Here is a 26,535-nt window from a genome sequence, read left to right as displayed (position 1 = left end):
CAAAATCAAATAATACTAAATTAACATTAATTTTTCCTTGTGCTTCCAGCTTCAAAATACATTAATTTTCCTTCTTTCTACAACAATACGTGGAGACTTAGGGTCTGTTGCATACAATGATTAGAAGAAAAGACAAATGAGAGAAAAGAGAATATGACTAAAATGAGAGAGTAAGCTTGCTCTGTTTTATGGAGACAATGAGAGGGAGCAAAAAAAGGCGAATAAATGAGAGAGAGAGTAAATTTCCCTCCTCCACTGGTGTAGTAGGAACTGAGACAACATTGGCAAGGGCAGAAGAACACCAGAACCTGTAATTCTTACTATAAACCAAAAGTAAGAAGAGTTAGAAGAACAGTAGAATAATTCTTGTTACATAGTAAAAGCTCTCAAAGTACACAATGATACTTATTACAAACTAAAAACATGCCGAAGAAGCTAATTTGGGCCAAGGAAGCATTCAGAAATTTTCTCCCAGGATTCGAGAGTTTTGTCCTCAGTGTCTGTTTTGTATAATGCAAGGCGATTAACTTGGAAGCTCAAACTGTTAATGCTTTCATCAAGGATACTAGCTCTTTCTTGAGCTTTTTTCTTCTCATCCTCTGTCAGATCCGCATAAAGGAGGCTCAAATGTGGCATGTAAGCTGCGCATTATACAGGGCATTCATGAATACAGGGAGCCTCACAACCCAAAATTCCATTTCCTAATGTCCCCATAAAAGAAAATTACATAAACACTTTCTCTTTCTATATAATGAAAATCTCAGAGGAAGCAAATGCATGTTTCATAAGTGCAAAAGCCCAGGCTTAGAAAAGAATGAGAAGGGTAGTTTTCTTCAAGACAGACAAGCACCAATAGGTCCAAAACGACCAACTATTCAGTAAAACAGAGGTGACAAACTTGTGATTAGGTGCACTAGGAATGCATGATTATCTGTGTGCCACAGCAAGTTACTAATTAACAAGGACATTGTAAGATTTAAGGATAATTATGAGTAATAGCATTTATGTTCCCCCTAAATCACACTCCTTATATGTATATTCTAGATATCAATCTGTAACCAGAAAATGGGACTAAGTCCCCTGTTGACCTATGTACATTTCCTGAAGCGTAAGAGATAAGAGTTGTATGATTTCCTAACATAATTTTCATGTTTCCAGTTTACCATACGATCCAAACTTCCAACTTCCAAGTCCCAAACTAAATTTCATCCGAAATTTATGCACTCCGATTAGAGTCCTAATTCCATTTTATATAAATATGTCCCACCAAAGGAAGAACAAGTTGCAGATACATAACACAATAATCATATAGATAGATAGTAACTACTATTATTTCAAATTTGATAAATATCTAATAGTAACCTGAAAAATATACAAAGTAAAAAAAAAACACAAAAACTTACGAGTCGAGTTCTTGTATCCAAAATGACCACAGCAGTGTGCACTAGTCTCCACTACCTGAAACCAAACACAAAATATAATCCCATCTTAGAATCAGTGCCCCAATTAAAACCAACAAAAGAGAAGGACAAAAACTTATTAAAAAAAAAGTGACCTCAATGGTAGGATGGATGAGAAGGAAAACACACTGATAGAAGAAAGTGCCCGTAGCCACACGATCAACGGTGGCAGTGTAGGCCTTGCGGCCTTCACAGGCTGATCTGAACTTCTCAACCGCATCTTCCGGTGTCAAACTGACGGCCCCAACAACAGTTATGTGGGGCTCGAATTTGGGCCCACCGAACTCGGACCCAAGGCTATCCATCAGCTTCCTCAGCCTGGCCGCCACGTCATCAGGTGGGACAGCCCAAACCGAGTACACGTGCTTCTCTGGCTCTACTTGTTCGGAGGTTGCCATGAGATCGAATATTAAGGTCGAAGTACTAGAAGAAGAAGAAGAAGAAGAGGAAGTGGGTTTTGATGCAAATAAGGAAGAGAGTGATTTGTTGGTTTTTTCAGAAACAGAAACAGAAATTTGATGTGGAACAAAAAAACCCAAAATGGTGATGGGGTTTTGGGTGATTTTGATTGTCTGTTGTGTTGAATATTGAGGTTGTTGTGTGCTTCGGCTTTGTACGTAACTTGGAAGCAATTTTTTAAAGTTGGAATTTGACATTGAGAGAGGTACGTGGCATCATAAGTGGAGCGGCACATGAATCGGTAATGGGTATATCCGTGTCGTATATGCCTTCAAGCCTTAATGTCTATCATCTTTTAATTCATAAAATCATCCACAAATATTAAATGAGAAATGATATATCCATAATACTTTTATAATATTTTTACAATAAATTATAAGTGACAGGTTGTTACTGGTTGTTATTATTAGGGTAAAAAAGTAATTTTAGTGTTAGGTTCAAATTTGAACCAATAACAACTAACCACCTATAATTTATTGTGAAAATATTATAAAAATATTATAAATGTAGCACCTCTCATATTAAATCGCAATGACCTGTTTTTTAAAAGCTTGCAAATTTAATTGTTATGGAAAAATGATACCAAAGTTATTGTGTATGTAACGTTACCTTGTAATGAATTCACATTTATTTTCTTAATTTTGAAAATATATATTAGTTCTTGATAGAATTATTTTTTAAAATATAATAATGTTAAAACTCAATGTAGAATGTCAGTAAATAATGAGATTTTGAGTTGCCCTTATTTTATTTATTATTATTTTTTGAGTTGCCCTAGGCTTTAAAAGAACTAGGCAATCCATTTCAAAAAAAAGAAAAAAGAACTAGGCAATCCATGAAGAGGAAAGTGGTCGACACCTGTGGACCGTTGACACGAGCCCATTATAAGAGAGTGAGAATGAACTATGTATATATGGATCAAGCCTACAAAAGAAATGAAAAAAGGACAAGACCAGGAAAATGAGTGAACGTTGTAATTGGGCTTTGGCAAGAAAAATGGACCTAAAAGAAAACTTTAAACAGAAAGAATAAAAGAGTTTGATGGACTTTGGGGAAGGAATTAGACGTAGGAAAAAAAAAAATTTTGGGCTTGGATAATAATTGATCAAGAAAAATAAGAGGGAGAAAAAGGTGTCCTGGAGTGATTTGGGGCGTTTGATAAGAAATTTCAAGTAACGTTTTTAAGTGTTATAAAAATACGTGCGAATAAAAAAGCGTTATGAAAATACGTGTTTAAACAAAAATAGCTGTTGTTTAAATAATAATACCAAACGGGCCATAGGTTTTTAAGTATCACTGTCCATTTTGATTTTTAAATACAAATCCAAATACATTTTTAAAAAAAAAATATTCTAAATTATTATGGAATTTTATTGTAAATTGGCATTGATTTTAAGTGTCTTAATTTTATTTTATTTTATTTGCTCATGAATTATGAATAAGTTTTGTGTAGTATATTTGTAGAAATATTTATATTTTACACTAGGATTTTCATCATTTTTTATTTTATATATTGATAAGAACATTATTGTTGTCAAATTTTCAATTGTTGTGATGGGGCATGTAATACTAGGTTGATTTGAGATATAAAAACAACCATGAACCTCAATTAGTCTTTTGGAGGTATAGCGTATATGTGGTTAGCATTTTTCCTTAGTTTGTCACAAATAGTATCAAAGCTAACTGAGTAACTTTGAGTGGACTTGGAGACATTTCCCAATAAGAAAGATTTATAAAAATTACAATAAAATAATGACAATTTTGTACTCATCTATAATAAATAAATAAATAAACTAAGTAATTATCTATGAATGAGACAAAAACAATAAATAATGACAATTTGTACTCATCTATAATAATAATAATAATAAAAAGTAATCATTTATGAATGAGATAGAAAGAATGAGGCGTATAAGAAAATCTCCATGTTGAAATACAACAAAAGGAACTATGATAGTATTTTGCATTCCATTCATTTTGTGTGATCCTACTGGTTTAAGAAATTGCTTGTCATTGGATATGGGTTGTTGACGCTCGGCCTTGATCGGACTAGCAGAAAACCACGGCCGCCTGTGCCTTGATTCGACCACCTGCCGTGGCGACAGCTCGTGCACGTGCAGGACCCCATTGGAGGGCCCCTCTCAAATAATGTGATGTGTTGTTCGCGCGTAGCTTCGTGTGCTTTCTCTCTCAGTGAAGGAAGATAGGTCTACTTTTGGTGTTATGACATGAAATTGGGCCAAATTTTAAGGGATTACCCAAGGTAAGTAGAGTCGCCACCAATCATTGAATTTTTCTAAGGTGTGATTGGTCACCTGTTTCTAGTTGATTTTATTACCAATCTTAGGTTAAGAAGGGCTGGCTGTCAATCATTCAACAACAATATATAGTTTTAGGCACGTGCCAAATATAGCATTTGATAATTACCATTTTTTTTTTTCAAATTGTATAGAGATCTTAGGATGAAATTTTTTATTTATTATTTATAATATAATAAACAATAATACAATTACAAGTTAGTGTAATGATCCACATAGTCCAACCAATACCTCTATAATTTTTTGGTATTAATTTTGTTTTTGTTTATATGATTAGAAAATTAATAAAAATAAAAATATAATAATAAATAATTAAAAATGTAGAAACCCACAACGCAAAACATAACATATGTACAAACATATCATCTTCTATATGCATATACATGTAAATAAAAAAAAAATCACATAATTAGGGTAACAGTGTATTTTTTAAATTCATAAATTATTGAATTTAATAACATACCAATTACTATAGGTGTAACTGGGCATTAAATTTTTTTTTTTAAAAGATAATTACAACATACTGCTAACCCCGCAACTTGAACAATTTCCCTCCTAAAACCCCCAAGCACTTTGTACATGGGGAGGTGCCAAATCAGCTACAAGGCCTGTGACATTTATTTATTTTTAGATATGCTTAATACGTATTTATGATTATTTTCTATGTCATATACATTATTAGTGTAATAGTTTATTGTTATCAATACTTAATCGGGTCCATCATCTCTTCTACTGTGTTGGTGTATAATTCACCCAAAGATAATTTTCACAATTTTTTTTTTGAAGCCCTTTTGTGACATACATAAGTACATCAAAAAGAAGGAAAATTAATTATGACTTCCAAAATTATGATAAATGAATATTTCCAAAGAGCATTAAGGTTAGGGCTTTTCTGCAATTGTAAGGCCATATTGACTTTCTGCAGAGCATATATTGTTGACATATGCCAGTATTTATTTTTCTGCAAAGCATGTATTCTTGACCAATGCCAATATGCAAGAAAATTGACTGTGTTCCTTCTATTGACTACTAAAAGTATCAAAGGCCATTTCAAAACACATGATAATTATAAATTCTGGTAATTATCGCAATTGAAGTTTTGTATACAAATTTGCCCATTCACCAACTCGAAGTGTTGGTGAAGATAGAAATTTTTTTAAATCTATTGTTAGAATACTATATAAAATGATGTTATAATTATATATATACTGTAATAATATTAGATAAGTAATCAAAAGAGTTTTGTTCTTATGTTTTATGGAGTATCTACACAAATAAAAGAAAATCATCAACTACTATTTTTTAAAAATAGTACAATAGTATAATAAATAATGTTCAACTTATATTTCAAAGAATTTAAATTGTTATGGCACACATTAAAGTACAAAAGTATCAAATGTCTTTGTTAATTTTTATTTTATTTAACAATTGTTTTTAAATATAAACATGTCAAACATAACCTTCTATAATTAAAACATGGAAGAATTTAAATAAGTTTTTATTTTCATTCCATATATGCATATTTTTTAGACTATGCTATACACATAAAAAGAGAAAATATTGAGACATTTCAACCCATTTGAAAGAAGAAAGCAATTTTCTTCTCAAAAAAAGAAGAAAAAAAAAAAAGCAAATTTTGTTTTCTATCTTCTTTCTTAAAACACAATGCGCTACGCTGCACATGTATTATGGCCATTTATCCATAACACTCGCTAAATATATTTCTCTATTAAAAAAAACTAAAGTAAAAGAAATTATTGATTACAATTTTTAGAAATTAATGCAAACGTTACAATAAATGATGTTAAACTTATGCTCCAATGAATTTAAACATTTACGCGTTACATTAAACTAAAATAGTATCAACTTGCACTTATTTATTTCGTCATCAGATTCTACCAAAAAAAAAAAACTATTTTGTCTTGTTTAATAAAATACATAAATCTTTTTAAACATAAACATGTACTTAAATATAAACTTATTACAAAAAAGAAATTAGTTTTTTTACATTCATTCCATATGTGCATGTTTTTCGTACTATATTATACAAAAAACAGATAAAAATGTGTGACCTTTGCTTAAAAATAGTTCATGCTAAAAGGATTTCATGAGCTTTTGGAACTTATAAATACTGTACTTGTGAACATAATTCTGATAAACCGTAAGGTATACTATTTACTATTGAATTCTGAACATATAGCATGATTCCATTATATATAACATAACATGTTCTACTCTTTACTGCCTATTCTACTAGCATATACTTCACTTACTAATTTTAAATGAACTATCAAATTACATCCAATTTTCTTGCCAATTTACAGAGTTACTCATTTAGATGTCTAGTAATTTCCCTTTTAGTTTTAAAGCCTTAGAATAAATTCATGATTTATTAAAAATCATACAATCCATCATACTCAAATCTACCCTAATAGAATATCAGTCAAATTAGAAATTACACTATTATTTTTATATTGATCCAATTGCTGTGAGATCAGTTCCATAACAACCAGTGTCTTAGCTTTCATATAAACTATCCCTAGCATCCAAATTTACAGAATAGGATTTAATTCAAAATTTTTCATGTCGTAAACACAGAATCTATCACAGAGACAGTTTTAACAACTTTACCCCCAAAATCATAAAATGATTACAAATGGTCTTATTATCATATGGGGATTTTTATTCTCTCATTAAACACGTTAGAAAACACTTATATATAGTCATTTAACCATTTATAACAAAATGGGAAACAACAAAAATCCCAATAGTAACATCAGTTTGTACTAACCTTAACGTTTTATTAATTTCTTATTCACATGCAATAATCAAATAATAAGAACCCTAATCTGTTTTCAACAAATCACCAATATCAGTTTCAAAGCTTTCTTAAAATAAGAACCCTAGACTTAACAAGTTCACAATTTTCTTATTTCACAAACCCCTAATCCAATTACTAGAAACAACAATGGAGAATTTATGGATTGAAAGGTTCAGAAGCTAGATTTTCTTACTCAAGCTTAGGGGCCTTGAAGGATTGGAAGCTAGACTTACTGTAGCAAGAAGCTTTAAGCAAACACTTGAGAAGAAAGTGAAGAAACTTTCCCTTTTTTTGCTGGACCCGTATGTGTAGAGAGGGAGAGAGCTTGAGCTTTCTAGCTCTTTCTAGTTTTATACGAGAAATGAAAGCAAAAGGAGCTAGGAATTTTGGTTTATTTGGCTGGCTAGGGAAGTTTCTCGCTTGAATTAGTCAGTGGCTTGTCATAGGTCTCACATGCATGGTAAGAAGAACTAGCGTCCTCTTAAGGATTAGGCCCAGTGTCTTGTGTGTTGTGCCTATTGATTCATGTGTGTCAAAAGTTACTAAAATACCCTTCCCTTAAGTAGCTAATTACAATACTAACTATATCTATATAGTAACTTAACCCCTTAAAATAGTAGCATATATTACTTTATACTTAGTGTGTGTAACACACACACACATATAGAGATAATAAAACTTCTATTAAAACAACTGAGCATCATGTTCACGATAGTGAGTAGTCTGTAAAATAAGTAAATAAAACTAAATCAAGAGCAAAAAGAAAGAGAAAGTATAAAAATTAGATAATGAAATACAACTCATACAACACCAAATATGAGCCAACAGAAGCAAATTACCTAAGAGAAGAGACTTTAAGAGGTCTACGGGTCTCTCCTTGTCTTAAAAAATGTGAGTATTACGTTCTTGCCAAACGATCCACATTAAACATGCCGAGACCATATTCCATATGGTTGATTAGTGCTTTCCAAATCAATTTCTCCAAGCAAAGAGAAGAGAGTTAACTAACTTCAGCATTACCCATTGAATCCCAAACACTTCAAAAGCTTCATACCATCAGGCATGAGAAAACTTATAATGATCTAGCAGATGATCCACATATTCCCCATCACAACATAAGCAACATTTAAAAAATTTATAATACATGTAAGTGCACAATTGCACCTGGCCCCAAGAACAGTTATGGGCTCAGGCCCAATGAGCCTTAAACAATATGAATTTGTAGAGTGTGGGCTTAAAACCCAGGTTAGAAGTGTTTAAGGATTCTATGACAAATCAAAGATTGGTAACATTTAGAAACAACAAGGAATATTATAAATCAACCTGCTCGGACGTAAGCCGAGGGCTGTTCTTATATTATCTCTTTCTCTTTATTTTCTTTTTCTTTTTCGATTACAAAAAAGAGATTCCCATTTCTTGTTCTAGATTGCCCCTTAAATACTCCTCCTTTTGATACTTTGTACACGTGTTGCCCCAGCTCCCCTTTAGCCTAGATATTTCTTTTCTCAGTGCCTTTGAATAGTAACCAGAAGTTTCCCTTCCACTGTTCAGGTGTCACTTCCCCATTAATGCGGCCAGGGTGGTAGGTGCAGGGTCTTTAATGTGGAGGTGGCAGCCTTTATCCTTGGTATTTCTCTAACATCAGTGCTTCTAGAACATTCAAGGGTTCACCCCCTTTAACCAATAGTCTTGACCGTGTCATTCCCTAACCTTTACCATGAAGTCCCAGGTTCTCCGGTGTCCATCCGAAGGGAAATTCACCCTCGGCTGGATCCTCGGATCCTCGGCGTATGGGCCGACCCGCAGTACTGACAAGTCCTAAACCCAAGAGCATGTCGGCTTTCCTTAGCATGGCCCAACGGCCTATATTCCCATCAGGATCTTTTTACTCCCCACAATACATATAATTGTTTTTAGGCTAAAACGTAAAACTTGCATTCTAAGTTATATTAGAATTATTTTCAGCTCTCCAACTTTGCTTTCGTTCATTTCAATCCACTAAATTTCTAGTTTATTCAACTAAGGCTTTTCCGTTAACTTCCATCAAAATTTGTTTAAAAACTAAATTCTGGAAAATATTTTTCAATCATAATTGGATTTTTTAATTTAAAAATTTTTAAGAAAATAAATTAAAAAATTGGATAATTAACTGCAACATTTAATAGAAGTAGATGGAGAGGCCTTAATCAAATAAACTTTTAAGAAGAGGACTATCAAGAACGAAAGAAAAATTAGAGGATTAAAATGAATTCTTGTCAAATATGAAGGGTGAGTTTTGCATTTTAACCTTATTTTTAATTAGAAAAATATCTATTGTTGTAAGTGATATTCTAGTGCAAAAAGTGGGTAATATGGATTATCTGTTTTAAAGTTTAAAAGCGGCTTACATTTTAGGTTTTACCATATGCAACCCTAAAATTATTTTTTTTTAAAATTAATTTTGATTAATATGTAAGGGCATTTTGAACCATTTAAAAAGTGGACACCAAAAATGGTATCCCTTAATAATAGTATAAATACATTAAGTTATTTTCATGAAATTTATTATTTTCCTTATATGACCCTATTATTTGAAGAATTTAAAAATTTATTATGAGTAATGTGTGATTATTATTTTCATAATTTAACCCTATTATTTGAAGATTTTAAATTTATCATGATTAATGAGTGAATATTTTGGACCATTTAAAAAGGTGGACATTAAGCCAAGAGCCTTGTAGTTCAATTGGTTGTCACTTTTTGGTATTTCTATGATATTTAGGATTTAATCCCCTCCCTCGTTAAAAAAAAAGTATTATCAAATAATATTTTGTATTAAATTATAACTATGTTTGTAACGCCCCAAAAATCATAAGCAATAAAATTCTATTTAATTTGAAAAATCCATAAAAATATTAAATAAAAGAATCCAGCAACCTAAAAATTTCATTACAAATGCCAGAGCTCTAATCCACCAAAAATTAAAACATCCCCAAAAAAATTCTTCAGTACAATGTTTAATATCATAAAAGTAAAAATAAAATCTTCAGTCCCACAAAATAATTTGTAACTGCTGACTTGTAGGAATCTCTACTCCAATAATCCATCTAATGTATCTGTAAGGGGAAATAAAGGGGGGGGGGGGGTGAGATAACTCAATAAGTGGAATTCACTAACATTGGGGTGTGGGAACAACCTTTAAAAAAATAATTCTTACAAACAATTCATTACTCATACCTCATCAATATTTTATCATCAAATATTTCATATAAAAGAAATAATAATCTTTATATAGTGAGCCATCATAGTGTATATATATATCGATACCATCACAAACACAATTTCCTAGGCTTTACTTGTGGTCAACGTTTACGCCCCGTTGACAAGGACGTGTCATCCCCTTTTCTGGGATTAGAACCTCCTTTTCATTCTCTTTCTTAAGGATGGTTCCTTTGGAACCTAAAGGTTCACTCCCTTGCTAAGGAGCTTCCTTTTTGGATCCTCAATAGTATACTCCCTTGCTAAGGAGCTACCAAATATGGATTGTCCCCTTTTCTGGGACCATCCCTTGCTAAGGACTAGCTGCAGTATGATTGTCCCTTACTAAGGACTAACATAATACTGAGCTTTTTAATCACGACTTGCCATAGATTTTCAAAACATATTCAAGATGCTCACATAAATAATCCATTCATAATTCTCAAAATATCAATATATATTCACACATACAAGTTTAAATAAATTTAGGTTGTCCCACATGTTTTTCGTAAAATGAATATTCAACGTGCACATCAAGCATTTATAAAGTATCAATTTATATATAATATCACATATTTATTTGATATATAATAGTTTAATAATCAAACACTGTTTTGGGAAAACCCCCAAAATTAGCAAACACCACTTACCTCTTAGTTGCAAAAATAAAGGAAATCAACCTGATGAGGAATGAAGAAAAATTAAATTAGTCCAGACCGTCCATGGTCATCCACACCAGCAGCCGTCCAGAAGAAAGCACTAAGACGAGGCTAACGCCTATGGTCGTCCATAGGCGAAAACACACCCGCAGCACTCGTCTTAGGAAAGCTATCATCCCCGTTTAGAAGGGATTCTTCCACAAAAGGACCCCTGGACGAGGCCTTTACACTTGGGAATTACTGACTACATTTCACCACTCCACAACATACGCATAACTTCCAGTGACCGTTGTATGAGAAAATATAACTCCTAAACGGTTGTGGAAGTTATCCCTGAACCCTCGCACCTCCTCAAATCCGGGGGAGGTTACAATCCCAATAACTGTTCCTAGGACACTATATAAACACCCATTTAGACCAGAAAAAGGTATGTTTTTTACTTCTCCCAAAAAGTTGGAACTCCAAAAATATAGAGAGAAAACTAAGTTTGCCATCGGAGGGTTCTTGGCCGGCGACCCCGGTCACCTTTGATCATTTTTCTTTCTTTTTCAGGTCATCGAGAGAGCAAGTGGTCCTTTCAAGTCCGAAGCATCCAGCTTACTGATTTTCTTCACATCATCAGTTGGCGCCGTCTATGGGAAACTCTATTCACTGTTCTTTTCGTTCGACTATCTGTTTTTGTTGTCAACGATTAGCCTTTCCCAGACAAAAAGCTAAATGGTTCGAACAAGATCAAGGGCTACCAGCCCAGGCCACCAGGAGAGTAGGGATGCTTCTAGTAATCCCCTTCGCGATCACAGGTCAGCGCTTGTCATGCAACCGCCTTCTATTCAACATATACAATCCATGACTGCCGCTATGGCAGAACTGACCCATTAGAATTAGGAGTTGAATAAGGAGATCAACCTTAGGAGGCAGCGCCAAGATGGGCACACGGAAGGACGAGCCTAGAGTCAGGAAGGTGGAGGAGAAAATGTTGAGTCCGAAAATCAGACAAGGGGTACTGCTTTAAGAAGAGTGCCACACTTGGAAAGAGAGATGGACCAGATGAGAAAAGCCATGGATGAGATGAGGGAGAATATGAGGCGGGCAAACCCAGTGGATGATTTGGTGCACCAAACGGACTCCCCTTTCACAGCTTCCATCAATAGTCATCTTCTACCTCCGAAATTCAAAATGCCTTCCTTGGATTCGTATGATGGAAATCGTGACCGGTGTGATCACATCGCTACTTTCAAGACGACCATGCACCTTCAAGGGGTCCCGGACGAGATTATGTGCAGAGTTTTCCCTACCACACTTAAGGGACCAGCGCGGGTGTGGTTTAGTAAAATATCCCCAAACTCAGTGGGATCATTTGAAGACTTGAGTAAGTTGTTTGTCAATAACTTCATTGGAGGGCAACACCACAAGCGTTCCTCTTCTAGTTTGCTGACTATGGAACAAGGGGAAAATGAGAGTTTGTGGTCCTTCATCACCTGGTTTAATAGGGAAGCCTTGACAGTAGATGAAATGGATGACAAGTTATTGTTGGCCGCCTTCCATAATGGGTTCAATTCTGACTTGTTCATCCATAAGCTCTACGAGCAAGAACCACAGACTATGGCCGAACTCGTCCATTCGGCCCAAAATTTCATGAATGCTGAGGACGCTATCATAGCCAAGAAGAGAAAGAGAGCAGAGCACTCGGAAGCAGGCCACCAGCGTTACTCAGATCAGGGACCTCGTCTAAAGAAGACTCGGGTAGACGAGAGAAAAGACAAGGATGGTAAGAAGGCAAGTTCCTCAGCGAGGAATCAGCAATACATACCTCTGACTATGCCACTAGAGCAGGTTCTTATGCAGATCAAGGATGATCCGTCCTTGAAGTGGCCGGATTAGATGAAAGGAGATCCTAACAAGCACAATAGGAGCAAGTACTACCGCTTTCATAGAGATCACAGGCATGACATGGACGAGTGCTTTAATTTGAAGTAGCAGATAGAGAATCTCATTAGACAAGGAAAGCTAAGGAACTTCCTTGGACGAGACCAGAGAGATGAGAAACTGAAAGCTAAGGTGGAAGAGTCATCACGACCTCCACTAGGAGAGATAATAGTAATTATAAGAGGAAACTCGATAGCGCAGTCATCCAAGTCGAGGAAGACATACCTGAAGGTGGTGCAGAACATCCAGCTGTCTGGACGACCTCCTAAGACGAGTGAGGTAGACGAGCAGGCCGTTACGTTCACAGACGAGGAAGCAGGACGACTTCACCACCCACACGATGACGTGATAGTCATCACCCTACTCATTGCTGACTACATGACTAGGAGGGTGTTGATAGACAATGGCAGTTTTACGGACATTCTGTATTACCCCGCCTTCCAGCAAATGAGGCTAGGACGAGATCAGCTTCGACCAGTGAATTCGCCATTGGTAGGATTCGAAGGAATAAAGATGCAACCAGTGGGCACCATCACATTACCGGTGGTCGTTGGAACATATCCACAACAGATAACCAAGGAGGTAAATTTTCTTGTTGATTGTGCATCGTCATATAATGCAATTATTGGAAGACTAACTCTGAATAGTTGGAAGGCGGTAACCTCTACCTACCACTTGTCCATCAAATTCCCAACCGAGCACGGAGTGGCCCAAGTACAAGGAGATCAATTGGCCGCCAGAGAGTGCTACTTAGCCATGCTGACGATGGACGATCATATACAGGCAATGAGTATAGACGGGAGAAGGATCGCAGCGGAACCCACTGAGGTGTTAGAGGACGTCCCTTTGGATGAGAACCAACCTGAGAAGTTCACTAGAATTGGGGCGAGCATGGAAGAAGAGGCAAAGCATGCTTTGGTCCAGTTTTTGAAAAAAAGCCTCGATGTCTTTGCATGGAGTCATGAAGACATGCTTGGCATTGATCTAAGTGTTATTACTCACAGCCTGAACGTATGTCCCTATTCAAAACCAGTGCGTCAGAAGAAAAGGGTTTTCGCTTCTGAGCGAGACAATGTCATCAAGGAAGAAGTCCAGAAGTTGGTTACCGCGAAGTTCATTCGAGAAGTTTATTATCCAGATTGGTTGACGAACGTGGTCATGGTGAAGAAAACTAACGGCAAGTGGCGAATGTACATGGACTTTAATGACTTAAACAAAGCTTGCCCCAAGGATAATTACCCATTGCCACGCATTGACCACCTGGTGGACTCGACGGCAGGTCATAGGGTGCTGAGCTTTATGGACACCTTCTCAGGCTACAACCAGATAAAGATGGATGAAGTGGATCAAGAGAAGACCTCATTCATTACAAGTCAAGGGTTATATTGCTACAAGGTGATGCCCTTTGGTTTGAAAAACGCAGGGGTGACCTACCAAAGACTGGTTAACCACATGTTCCGTCCTCAAATCGGGCAAAATGTGGAGGTTTATGTAGATGACATGCTAGTGAAAAGTCAGGACGAGGACAATCATTTAGACGACCTTCAAGAGACTTTTGATACACTGCGGCGGTATAACATGAAATTAAATCCAAGCAAGTGTGCTTTCAGAGTTTCGTCGGGGAAGTTTTTGGGGTTCATGGTTTCGCACAGAGGAATTGAAGCAAATCTGAACAAAATCCAAGCGATACTGAATATGGAACCACCGAAAAATATCAAGGAAGTCTAGTCTCTTACCGGACGAGTTGCCGCCCTTAACAAGTTTGTGTCAAAAGCTACTAACAAGTGTTTGCCATTCTTTAAAGTCCTCAAGAAGGCATTTGAGTGGACAAACGAGTGTCAAAAGGCCTTCCAAGACTTGAAGACATATCTCATGACAGAGCCGTTGCTGAGTCCGTCTGTACCTGGAGAAGAGCTGTATTTGTACTTGGCGGTGTCCCCACACGTAGTAAGCTCGGCGTTGGTCAGAGAAGAGGGGAGAATCCAGAAACCGGTTTATTACATAAGCCGTGCAATGAGAGGAGCAGAAGGATGATACTCAATGATGGAGAAGCTAGCCTTTGCCTTGATTACGGCTTTTAGGAAGCTGAGGCATTATTTCCAAGCTCATATTATCAACATCCTAACAGATCACCCTATAAAAAAGGCAATGAATAAGTTGGAAGCTGCTGGACGATTAATACAGTGGGCTATTGAACTTAGTGAGTTTGACATCAGATACCTTCCAAGGAGTGCGATAAAGGCGCAGGCATTAGCAGATTTCATCGCAGAGTTCACCCCCAGCCAGGATGAGCTGGACAAAGACGAAGGAGTTGAAAGGTGGGTCATTAATGTAGACGGATTGTCCACACTATATGCAGGAGGGATTGGAGTCATACGAAAGTCCCCAGAGAGTGACAAGCTGAAGTACGCGGCCCGTCTACAGTATCAAACCACCAACAACGAGGCTAAGTACGAAGCTCTACTCAAAGGATTGGAATTGGCTAAGTCCTTAGGGGCGAAGTCAATAATAGTCAGAGGAGATTCTCAGCTAGTCATCAACCAAGTAAATGGAACATGTGATACTAAGGAAGATCAGATGAAGAAATACCTTAGCAAAGTGAAACGACTCGCGCGAAAGTTTTCAGCAGTAAGTTTTGTTCAACTCCCTAGGGAGGAAAATATGGAAGCAGATGCCTTGACAAAAGCAGCTTCGACATGAGGAGTTACGGACGAGTACGACAACGTCCAATGTATGCCAAACATAGACTTTCCGGACATACAGTAGATAGGAGGGGGAGAAAATTGGATAAGTCCAATAGTAATTTATCTTAAAGATGGAAGGCTTCCAGAAGACAAAGACAAAGCTAGGAAGTTGAGAGTCAGGGCAGCCAAATACGTCCTCATAAACGAAATGCTGTACAAGCGAGGTTTTTCCCAACCTTACTTAAGGTGCTTAGCTCCTGACGAGTCAAACTATGTTTTGAGGGAAGTTCATGAAGGAGCATGTGGAAATCATTTAGGAGCGAGATCACTAGTCCATAAGGTCGTCTGTGCAGGCTACTATTGGCCTACAATGTAGGCAGATGCCAAGGCCTATGTCAAGGTCTGTGACCAGTGTCAACGCTATAGCAATGTCCCTAGACAGCCGTAAGAGTACCAGACCCCAATGATGGCCCCATGGCCCTTTGCACAGTGGGGATTGGATATCCTAGGTCCCTTCCCCATGGGAACCAGACAAATGAAGTTTTTGGTAGTAGAGATTGATTACTTTACCAAGTGGGTAGAGGCCGAACCTCTTGCAACAATCACTCAAGAAAATGTTAAAAATTTTGTATGGAAGAATATTCTATGTAGGTTCGGAGTACCCAGGGTACTAGTATCGGATAACGGACGTCAATTTGACAACGCACCCTTTAGGGACTTTTGCAAACATTTTGGAATCAAGAATCACTATTCCTCACCCTCCCATCCACAGGCGAATGGACAAGTAGAAGTAGCGAACCGATCCCTGCTGAAAATCATCAAGACTAGGCTCAAGGGGGCAAAAGGGATATGGCCAGACGAGCTACCAGGTGTTCTTTGGGCCTACAGGACGACTATACGAATTCCGACAAGAGAGACCCCTTTTAAGCTAGCCTATGGAAGTGAAGCCGTCATACCAACAGAAGTTCATATGGCTAATCATCAAGTGATGAAGTATCAGGAGAGATAGGATGGGGAACAACTTCATCTTGACCTCGATCTTATTGATGAGGTAAGAATGGATGTGGAGCAAAGGATAGCAAGATACAAGAATCTTATGGCTAGGCAGCATGATGCCATGGTGAAACCCAGACAATTCAGTGTTGGGGACCTTGTTCTCAAAAGAGTCTCCTTAGCAACTAGGAATTCGGCTCATGGAAAATTGGGACCCAATTGGGAAGGACCCTACAAGGTAATCAACTGCAAGAGGCAGGGGTCATACTGCTTGGAGGCCCTAGACGGACGAAAGTTAGAGCACCCCTGGAATGTGGAACACCTGAAGAGGTACTATCAGTGATGAACTTGGACGAAATAATCCGGGGGCAAGGTTGATACTATGGGCAACTACAGCCACAATCTGTGTTTACTTATACCTACTGTTGTGTTATTATTACTACTATAGTGTGTACTAAGAATAAAAAGTGCACTAGTTCTTAAATTTTTACACTGTCTACAGACCAGTTTGTAAAAGACAAGGTTATGTATTTTCTTAAGTGTTTCAATAAGGCATCAGCTTTTAAAGCGTGCCATATTTGTGGATAATGTTCATGCAATAATATGGTTTGGATTTCTGATATACTTAATCTAGTTTCCATAATGATACCCATAAGGGGGGAAAAAGCCTAAGACGAATGAAAATCTCTGGACACAGGGATGTATCGTCCAAGCTTTCCTTGAAATAAGGATAAAGTAAAAAGAAAAAGCTAAGGCATACTCGTCCAAGCTTTCCTTGAAATAAGGATAAAGCAAAAAGAAAAAGCCAAGGCATACTTGTTTAAGAAAGATAGGCAAGAAAAATGCATACGTTAAGGCATAAAGTTCCAAAGACGAGCATCTAGCCAAGACGCCTCAATGTCTTAGGACGAGTAAAACATTATAAGCCTCTTGCAAGTAGACGAGTGATAATTGCCCAAAGGACGAGGTAAAATACTGCAAAGTCATCATTATCATCCTAAGACGAGTTACACTTATAAAGATTTGACTGGCTAATAAAGACATCCATGCCTAGGTGGGTCGTCCATAAGAAAATCGCATGGACGATCATTCAACACTTAGAACACTGTTTAAAAGCCAATGACATAAATGGTGAAAATAATGGATAAACTCGTCCATACAATAAATAAAAGAAAAATATTCTTTAGTCTAAAGAAGGTAGACGACCACCGTCCAAAAACCCTTATAAAATAAGCCTTAAAAGGCAATTGTTAATAAACTCGTCCAGAACACTCTGGACTAGGTAATTGTACTCGAATACATTTTAAAAAGGGTCCAAAAACAACGGACCAAAAGAAAAGCAGAATAACAATAACACTAATTTAAAAATTGTCTTCAAGAAGGGGGGGCATCAACGTTGGGGTCGTCCTAAGATGGTTTGGTGGTGGCATCGTCCTCAATGTTAACATTGTCTGAGCCTGTTTAGAGGAGAGAACTTGTAGCAGTGCCAAGGTTAAGTTTCATGGTGCTAAAGTCAACTCCAGGAAAGTTATCTATAGCATCCATTCTAAAATCTTCAAACCCTGCTGCATAGTTCGTGTCCAGCAGGTCAGTAAACTCCTTGGACGCTTTGAACTCCTCCACTGTGTCGTCTTTAGCCTTCTTGAGGAGGAGACTCAACTCGTCATTCCTCTTTTAAAGAAAGTTAAGACGGTTGTCCTTCTTGGCTGCATCGGATTTCAGCTCCCCCACCAAAGCACTCAACCCCTTAACCTCGTCCTTGGCCTTATTCGCCACCTCGACCCAAGTCCTGCAGTCGTTTTTAATCTCTTTTATTCTTTTCTCTAGAAGGATCCTTATCTTGTTCATTTCTGTGGCCTGCCTGGACGCATCTATGAACTTTGACATTGCCTACATAAAAGACAAGAAGGTTCAAGAAATAAAAATAACAATAGATAACATGGCTAAAGCAAGACGAGAAAAAGATGCTCACCTTAAAAAGGTCGTGGACACCGGAGTGCTCAAACTCCCTCAAAGACATGTCGTAGCACGCAGCCACGTCCTCACCTGTTACAGCCTCTTGGAATCATTCCCAAGCCAAATCCTCATTCTCCAATAAGTTCGTAGAAATCCTTTGAGGAGGCTAGGACGAAGCAGGAGCGTGGGTCTTGGACAGAGCGACACCAACAAGTGTAGACGAGTCAACATCAACGACTGTGATGGACGGCAAGGAGGAAGGAGGGTCAGACTTAGCAGTTTCGGGCCTGGACGACCCATGCTTGGTCTTCTTCCCCCGACGATTGGGTAAGCTTCCCAGGTCCAAATTTTTGGACAAGCTTTTCCTCTTGTCTCCAGCAGCAGGATGAGGCTGGGGTTGAACTTCAACTCTGGCCGTTTCATCAATCACTTCCTTCCCCTTATTTTCTTTCATGGTTGCCATTCCTGAAAAACACATGTACACATATAAAAAAAAAATTCAAAATTTCAAGTAAGAAAGGCACTCACGTCTACGGACAGTTTGCTCGTGCGCAAGAGCTTCAACAGATGGATCAGGGCCAAGTCCCCACCTATGCAAGCGTCAAAGAGTCACCAACGAGTGAAAATTCCTCTTGGGGTGTAGACGAGCTCTGTGGATGCGGTCACGATGAAACTTACTTAAAAAAGGACGTCTAACAGCTGAAAAAAGGAGAGAGGAAAATTAAGGTTAGACAACTGTCTAAAGATAAAATATACCAAAACAAATAAAAAAGAATGAAGGAAAAACATAACATACCTTCTTGACGAAGGTTCCCTAATTCTCCAGTATAAGGGGCAAATACATCTCTACCAACCTCGATAGGATGCCCCGCCCAGAAACTAGAGACAAAGAAAAATTCTGTCTTCTAGTTTCTGTCAGACGAAGGCAAAGACTTAGTCAACCTACAGTTATTGCCCCTAGCTGTGAATTGATAAAAACCTAGAGATTGACTTATCTTGGAGGGTTTATAACAGTACAGAAACTCGTCCACGGTGATAGGACGGTTCCCATCAAATACCTCCCTCCATAAGACTTGTATAGAGACAATATGTCTCCACGTGTTGGGGTTAAACTGGCAAACTCCCAAGCCCAGCCTAGTGAGTAATTCTCTAGCGAAGGCGTTCAAAGGAAATCTAAGCTCCTCTAGCAAATAAGCTTCGTAAATACCTATTCCAAAACAGGGTTGGCAACACCATCCCCCTCGGACGGCTAACCTAGGATTCAGATCGTCTGGGATTTGGAACTAACTCCTAAGAGCATCTAACCTCTTCTCGTCCGTCTTAGAAGGGATTTCTATAGCACAACTATACACAGTTTCTTCTTTGTCCAAAAGGGAGGACGGCGGGACACTCGTCGAGGTATCAGCTTCAGAGGCTGCCCTCGTCCTAATATTTCCTGTAAGGTTTCGACGGGAATTCCAGGAACACTAGAGGTATACTCCTCTGTTGTGTGGCCACTACTACTACTACTATCGTTACTAGAAGTGCTATAATTAGAAAAATCATGGTACTCGTCTATGGCCTTGTCTACACTGCCGCTAGACGAACAGGTAGCCATTTCAGACGTCCTAAAGCTTAAAAAGGAAAGCCTGAGAGTGAGAGTAAGGGGAATACCTGGCTCTAGAAGAAAGATACTAAAGACGCTGAGAACACTCCTAGACGAGGCGATGGACGAGAATGTCAAAACAGAAAATTTGAAAAAATGAGAGGGGCACGAGAAGGAAACCACTATTTATAGGTAGAGGAGTCTTGGTATTCACAACGACGAGACCAATGAGAAAGCGACACATGGCATTTGCCTCGAGGAGGTAAGTCGACGTGACCAACCACCTATGAAAGCATGTCACGTGGTACGCTGTCTGAAAAACAAATAAAATAGAAAATAATAATAATAAATGTTCTTGAAAAACTCGTCCTGAAGTCTGGCGATGTACTGCATGACCCCTGGATGAAGGGGCAACTGATGAGGAATGAAGAAAAATTAAATTAGTCCAGACCGTCCATGGTCATCCACACCAGCAACCGTCCAGAAGAAAGCACCAAGACGAGGCTAACGCCCATGATCGTCCATAGGCGAAAACACACCCGCAACACTCGTCCTAGGAAAGTTATCATCCCCGTCCTGAAGGGATTCGTCCACAAGAGGACCCCTGGACGAGACCTTTACACTTGGGAATTACTGACTACATTTCACCACTTCACAACATACGCATAACTTCCAGTGACCGTTGTATGAGAAAATATAACTCCTAAATGGTTGTGGAAGTTATCCCTGAACCCTTGTACCTCCTCAAATCCAGGGGAGGTTACAATCCCAATAACTGTTCCTAGGACACTATATAAACACCCATTTAGACCAGAAAAAGGTATGTTTTTTACTTCTCCCAAAAAGTAGGAACTCCAAAAATATAGAGAGAAAACTAAGTTTGCCATCGGAGGGTTCTTGGCCGGCGACCCCGGTCACCTTTGATCGTTTTTCTTTCTTTTTCAGGCCATCGAGAGAGCAAGTGGTCCTTTCAAGTCCGAAACATCCAGCCTACTGATTTTCTTCGCATCATCACAACCTCCCTTGAATCACAACAAATCTGTAGAATTAAAACCTAGCAACACCAAAAATAGGTTCATCAATACACAATTTTCCACTTAAAAATCTATTTTCACGCTTAAACGGTTTTATCCTAGACAAATTGTTATATCCAAAATCCTCTATTTATTCACTTAACTATCCAATTTAATATTGGAAGCCATGTGTAGCCTTAATTTATCCATCTAGTTGCTTAGCATTCCCACTTGATGCTGCTGGGTATTGACTCTAATATTATATATATACATCAAGTGAGATATCTATTGACTCTAACATTATATATATTCAATCTAACATGGCTCCCACGTACAAGCCTTAATTCATTCATCTAGTTGCCTATTCCCCCATTAAAGTTGCTGGACAAGTTTTAGAAAACAATAAAAGGGTGATAGTTGATTTGGTCAACAATGGAGGCTATGTGTGAATACATATTAACACGAGCACCCTCATCCCTTTAACATAGTCACAAAGTCCAATCTTATTACTCTATTTGTTTAATTTCAAAGTCTATGGTGACCATACGGCTATATATATACAATTCCTACTACAATAATCATCATGGTCTGCTAGAGAAGCCAAAACTCCCTTTTAAAAGCTTTAAATCTTCATAGTAAAAAATTATTATACATAAATATCTATTCAATCAAATATAGGAAGCCATGTAGAAGCCTTAACTATCAATCTAGTAGCCTATAATTCTCATGATGCCGTTGGACTTGTTTTAGCCAATAACAAAAAGGTGATGGTTGATTCGGTCAACAATGGAGGCTGCACTCTTTTCTATTAGTATAGAGATAGTCTAAGTTCATAACAATTTCTATCTATGACTATTCCACCTTCTTAAATCTAGAGCATTAGAAAATCATACCTGTAGACACCAACTCAACGCTACAGTGAAGAAAGCAGAGTTCAATAGTCGGCTGAAGCAAAAAGAAATACATGTGTGACCAAAGAGGAAGAAAGCTAGGGTTTTATTTATTTAATTATTTTTTTAAAGCTTAACAAGGCCCACATATATATATATATATACTTATGTCACCTCACTTGGACTTCATATTCCAAAGTATATATCTCACTTTTAATATCTTAGGCCCAGATCAATTTAATCCATTTAATTGTAGGCCTCTTTTATAATTTAAGTATAATAATATTGGTATAAAAAAAAATACGGAGTGTTACAATGTTTATCAAATACTATTTTGAATTAAAAAAAATATATTGTATACTAAATATTGTATTATCCTTATAAATGATTTTTGAGATTTTAAACAACATAGCATTCTACTTTAATATGTGATTGAGTTGAAATATCAGGTTCAAATTTATCTTATTTTAATATAGCATAAATTCTATTTTGTTTATAATACATAATTTTATAAATAACCCTTAAATTTTCATACATTAGTAAGCCAAACCCAAAAAATATAAACCACAAATCTCATTGTCAACCATTAATGAAAAGACAAAAATAATAATATTCTTATACTTACCTCTAAATACCATTAGCATGTATATTTTTTTTTTTTTTGGGAAATTGATAATTTTCTTATTTTATTTACCTCTAATGCATGAAAACAAGCCTCTTAATAGGGTTCTCTAATTTCAAGGTAGATAGAAGTTTCATGAACTTCTTCTAAAATATAAACTTAATATTTTCATAAAAAGAATTAATATATTAAAAATATAAAATATGAGTTTTACTAACATGTGCCCATATATTAGTAAACTATTTTACAAAAATTTTTATGGAAAAATGAAAAAGTAATTAACTTTTTTAACATCTTTTTCAATTCTTCGTAAAAAAAATATTCCTAAAATAGATGATTAATGTATACTTTTAAGGCATATATTAACCGGACCCATAAAATATATATCAAAATTTAATTTACTCAATGTGCGGGATTTATGCCTTTTGATCGAATAAATCTCAAGTCTCAACAGTAGGGGATATGGGCCCAAAATTGGACCTATCTGCCACAGAGAGCTTGAGTAGATTTTGACTGATTGAGCTAGTTCTAGATTTTGGGCTGTGTTTTTAGCTGCTTGAGTTTGAATAAATCTGGACTGGCTTGATGGGCTAAATAGTGTGGTAGACTGGGTTTAATTTGGATTTTGGGCCAAAATTTTGTCAGTGGGTTAGGCCTTCTGACTGGGTCATTATATTCAGTATTGATGAGCTTCATCCCAATTGGGCTGGAGTCAATCATAGCTTGACAAATCAAAGTGGACCATCAGCTAAAGCTTTTGTTTAGTCCCATTATCTACTTTGGTGCTCAAATTTTACATGAGCACGCACGATGAATCCCAGAGCTTTGGAAAACTGGGTTTCCAGGATAATTAGAAGAAAGTGATGACTATGTTTGGTTAATTATGCTGCCAAACAACGAGTCTAAAATTGTCTCTACCTTTATTAACAAAGCAAAAAGCCTAATGTCAGTTCATCAAGTATGTTAAGCCAGTCATGTAACAAGGAATGCCCATTAACCAACCCTCTAGTATATCTTCATTTAGAGCATAAACTTAAGATCTGCTCACTCCCCAAAGGGCATACATCTACTTCAATGCCAGAACTCCAGAACATGTGGTAATTCTATAGGATATGATTAGGGTATAACATCAGTTCACACAAGATTACCAACTGAAATCACTTTTATTATACACCAATCACAATATGTTAATTACCTCAACAATTGTGAAATTTATTGTGTCACTTATTTCATCCATTTCCCAAAGAATGATTATGGGGCATCATCTATTTTATAAAGTACACCAAGATACTCAAGAAAATGTTGTTGGAGACTTGGCGGTGGTTAGAAAGTGAACATTTTAGCATGGAAAAGAAGAGGACTATGGGGCATCATCCTATTCTACTTCTTCCTACTCCAAGCTCAAAAGGGGAATCGCTTATGGACCATACCAAGAAAGAATGGAATCTAGAGAAATTGCATCAATGTTTTAACTCAATAGGTTCAACTATCATCTTCATCCTTGTCAGCTTCATTGATGCAGAGGATGAGCTAATTTGCCTCACACTAGATTGACCCAATAAATGTCGAGTGGCTAGCAATCCATCCCACTAAAACCACCAACCTAGTTAGAGAGGAGTTTACACCTACCAGAACTATGGAAAGTTGTTCAAAACCTCAAAACTGCTCCTAAAATTTCATGTGGAAGGTGAGGAGGGAAAAAGGGAGGTGGGGGGGGGGGGGGGTTGTAGTAGGAACAAAATTGAGAAATTGCAATACAACTGAGACAACATTGGCAAGGGCAGAAGAACACCAGAACATGTAATTCTTATTATAAACCAAAAGTAAGAAGAGTCAGAAGAACAGTATAATAATTCTTGTTACATAGTAAAAGCTCAAAGTACACCATGATACTTATTACAAACTATAAACATGCCGAAGAAGAAGCTAATTTGGGCTAAGGAAGCATTCAGAAATTTTCTCCCAGGATTCGAGAGTTTTGTCCTCAGTGTCTGTTTTGTATAATGCAAGGCGATTAACTTGGAAGCTCAAACTGTTAATGCTTTCATCAAGGATACTGGCTCTTTCTTGAGCTTTTTTCTTCTCATCCTCTGTCAGATCCGCATAAAGGAGGCTCAAATGTGGCATGTAAGCTGCGCATTATACAGGGCATTCATGAATACAGGGAGCCTCTGGCCTCACAACCCAAAAATCCATTTCCTAATGTCCCCATAAAAGAAAATAACATAAAATTCCACACTTTCTCTTTCTATATAATGAAAATCTCAGAAGAAGCAAATGCGTGTCTCATAAGTGCAAAAGCCCAGGCTTAAAAAAGAATGAGAAGGGTAGTTTCTTCAAGACAAACAAGCACCAATAGGTCCAAAACGACCAACTATTCAGTAAAACAGAGGTGACAAACTTGTGATTAGGTGCACTAGGAATGCATGATTATCTGTGTGCCACATCAAGTTACTAATTAACAAGGACATTGTAAGATTTAATAATAATTATGAGTAATAGCATTTATGTTCCTCCTAAATCACACTCCTTATATGTATATTCTAGATATCAATCTGTAACCAGAAAATGGGACTAGTCCCCTGTTGACATATGTACATTTCCTGAATCATAAGAGATAAGAGTTGTACGATTTCCTAACAAAATTTTCAAGTTTCCAGTTTACCATACGATCGAAACTTCCAACTTCCAAGTCCCAAACTAAATTTCATCCGAAATTTATGCACTCCATTAGAGTCCTAATTTCATTTTACATAAACATGTCCCACCAAAGGAAGAACATACATAACAATCATATAGATAGGTAGTAAATAATATTATTTCAATTTTGATAAATAGCCAATAGTAACCTGAAAATCATACAAAGTAAAAAAAAACACAAAAACTTACAAGTCGAGTTCTTGTATCCAAAATGACCACAGCAGTGTGCACTAGTCTCCACTACCTGAAACAAAACACAAAATATAATCCCATCTTAGAATCAGTGCCCAATTAAAACCAACAAAAGAAAAGGACAAAAACTTATTAAAATTGAAACCAAAATCTGCTTCTATAATATCCATAATTTCACGTACCCGATATCCACATTTAGATACATATATATATACATATATATATATATATATATATATATATATATATATATATATATTTATTTATTGAAATACGTGATACATAATTATGAGTGCGAGAGAATCAATACCCGAGAACACATTGACTATAAAGAAATAGCAATTAAAAAACAAAAAGTGACCTCAGTGGTAGGATGGATGAGAAGGAAAACACACTGATAAGTGCTCGTAGCCACGCGATCAACGGTGGCAGTGTAGACCTTGCGGCCTTCACAGGCTGATCTGAACTTCTCAACCGCATCTTCCAGTGTCAAACTGACGGCCCCAACAACAGTTATGTGGGGCTCGAATTTGGGCCCACCGAACTCGGACCCAAGGCTATCCGTCAGCTTCCTCAGCCTGGCCGCCACGTCATCAGGTGGGACAGCCCAAACCGAGTACATGTGCTTCTCTGGCTCTACTTGTTGGGAGGTTGCCATGAGATCGAATATTAAGGTCGAAGTAGTAGTAGAAGAAGAAGAAGAAGAAGAGGAAGTGGGTTTTGATGCAAATAAGGAAGAGAGTGATTTGTGTTGGGTTTATATCAGCAATTTATTTTATTTTTGCGATAAAACAAAAGGAGGAATACACGTATCTAATATAATATATTATAAACTACCTATTCTTCCAAATCGAATACTGTAGGCAAAATCTCAACAAAGATACAAATCAAAACCAGTCAACCAAGATTCATATAAAACAAAAAGCTCTAATAAAATATTATAAAAGGAAGAATAAAATATCGACTAACCGTACTAATTTCAGTCAAGCACGTAATCGACGTTATCAAAATATCCAAGTA

General features: G+C 37.0%; 1 protein-coding gene across 4 annotated transcripts; it reads right to left on the bottom strand.

Annotated features, from left to right (window-relative positions):
• Positions 1-281: 281 nt before the first annotated feature.
• LOC142637193 (cyclic phosphodiesterase-like) lies at positions 282-26,398 on the bottom strand. Of its 4 annotated transcripts, none has more exons than XM_075811483.1 (3): positions 25,877-26,264; positions 1,404-1,458; positions 282-641 (listed from the first exon to the last, which is right to left on the bottom strand). In XM_075811483.1, exons 1-3 carry the CDS (start codon positions 26,171-26,173, stop codon positions 436-438), a joined length of 558 nt encoding a protein of 185 aa, XP_075667598.1. In that variant the 5' UTR covers positions 26,174-26,264; the 3' UTR covers positions 282-435. The 4 variants fall into 4 exon arrangements, with proteins under 4 accessions (XP_075667598.1, XP_075667596.1, XP_075667595.1 ...); XM_075811481.1 differs by lacking the exon at positions 25,877-26,264 and adding an exon at positions 1,556-2,130 and having other exon boundaries at positions 282-701; XM_075811480.1 differs by lacking the exon at positions 25,877-26,264 and adding an exon at positions 1,556-2,122.
• Between the last annotated feature and the right edge of the window lie 137 nt (positions 26,399-26,535).

Source organism: Castanea sativa, chromosome 5 (assembly GCF_040712315.1).
Source record: "Castanea sativa cultivar Marrone di Chiusa Pesio chromosome 5, ASM4071231v1".
Lineage (NCBI taxonomy): Eukaryota > Viridiplantae > Streptophyta > Magnoliopsida > Fagales > Fagaceae > Castanea > Castanea sativa.
Note: the sequence above shows the minus strand (reverse complement) of the source record. Positions and strands in the feature narration are given on the sequence as shown.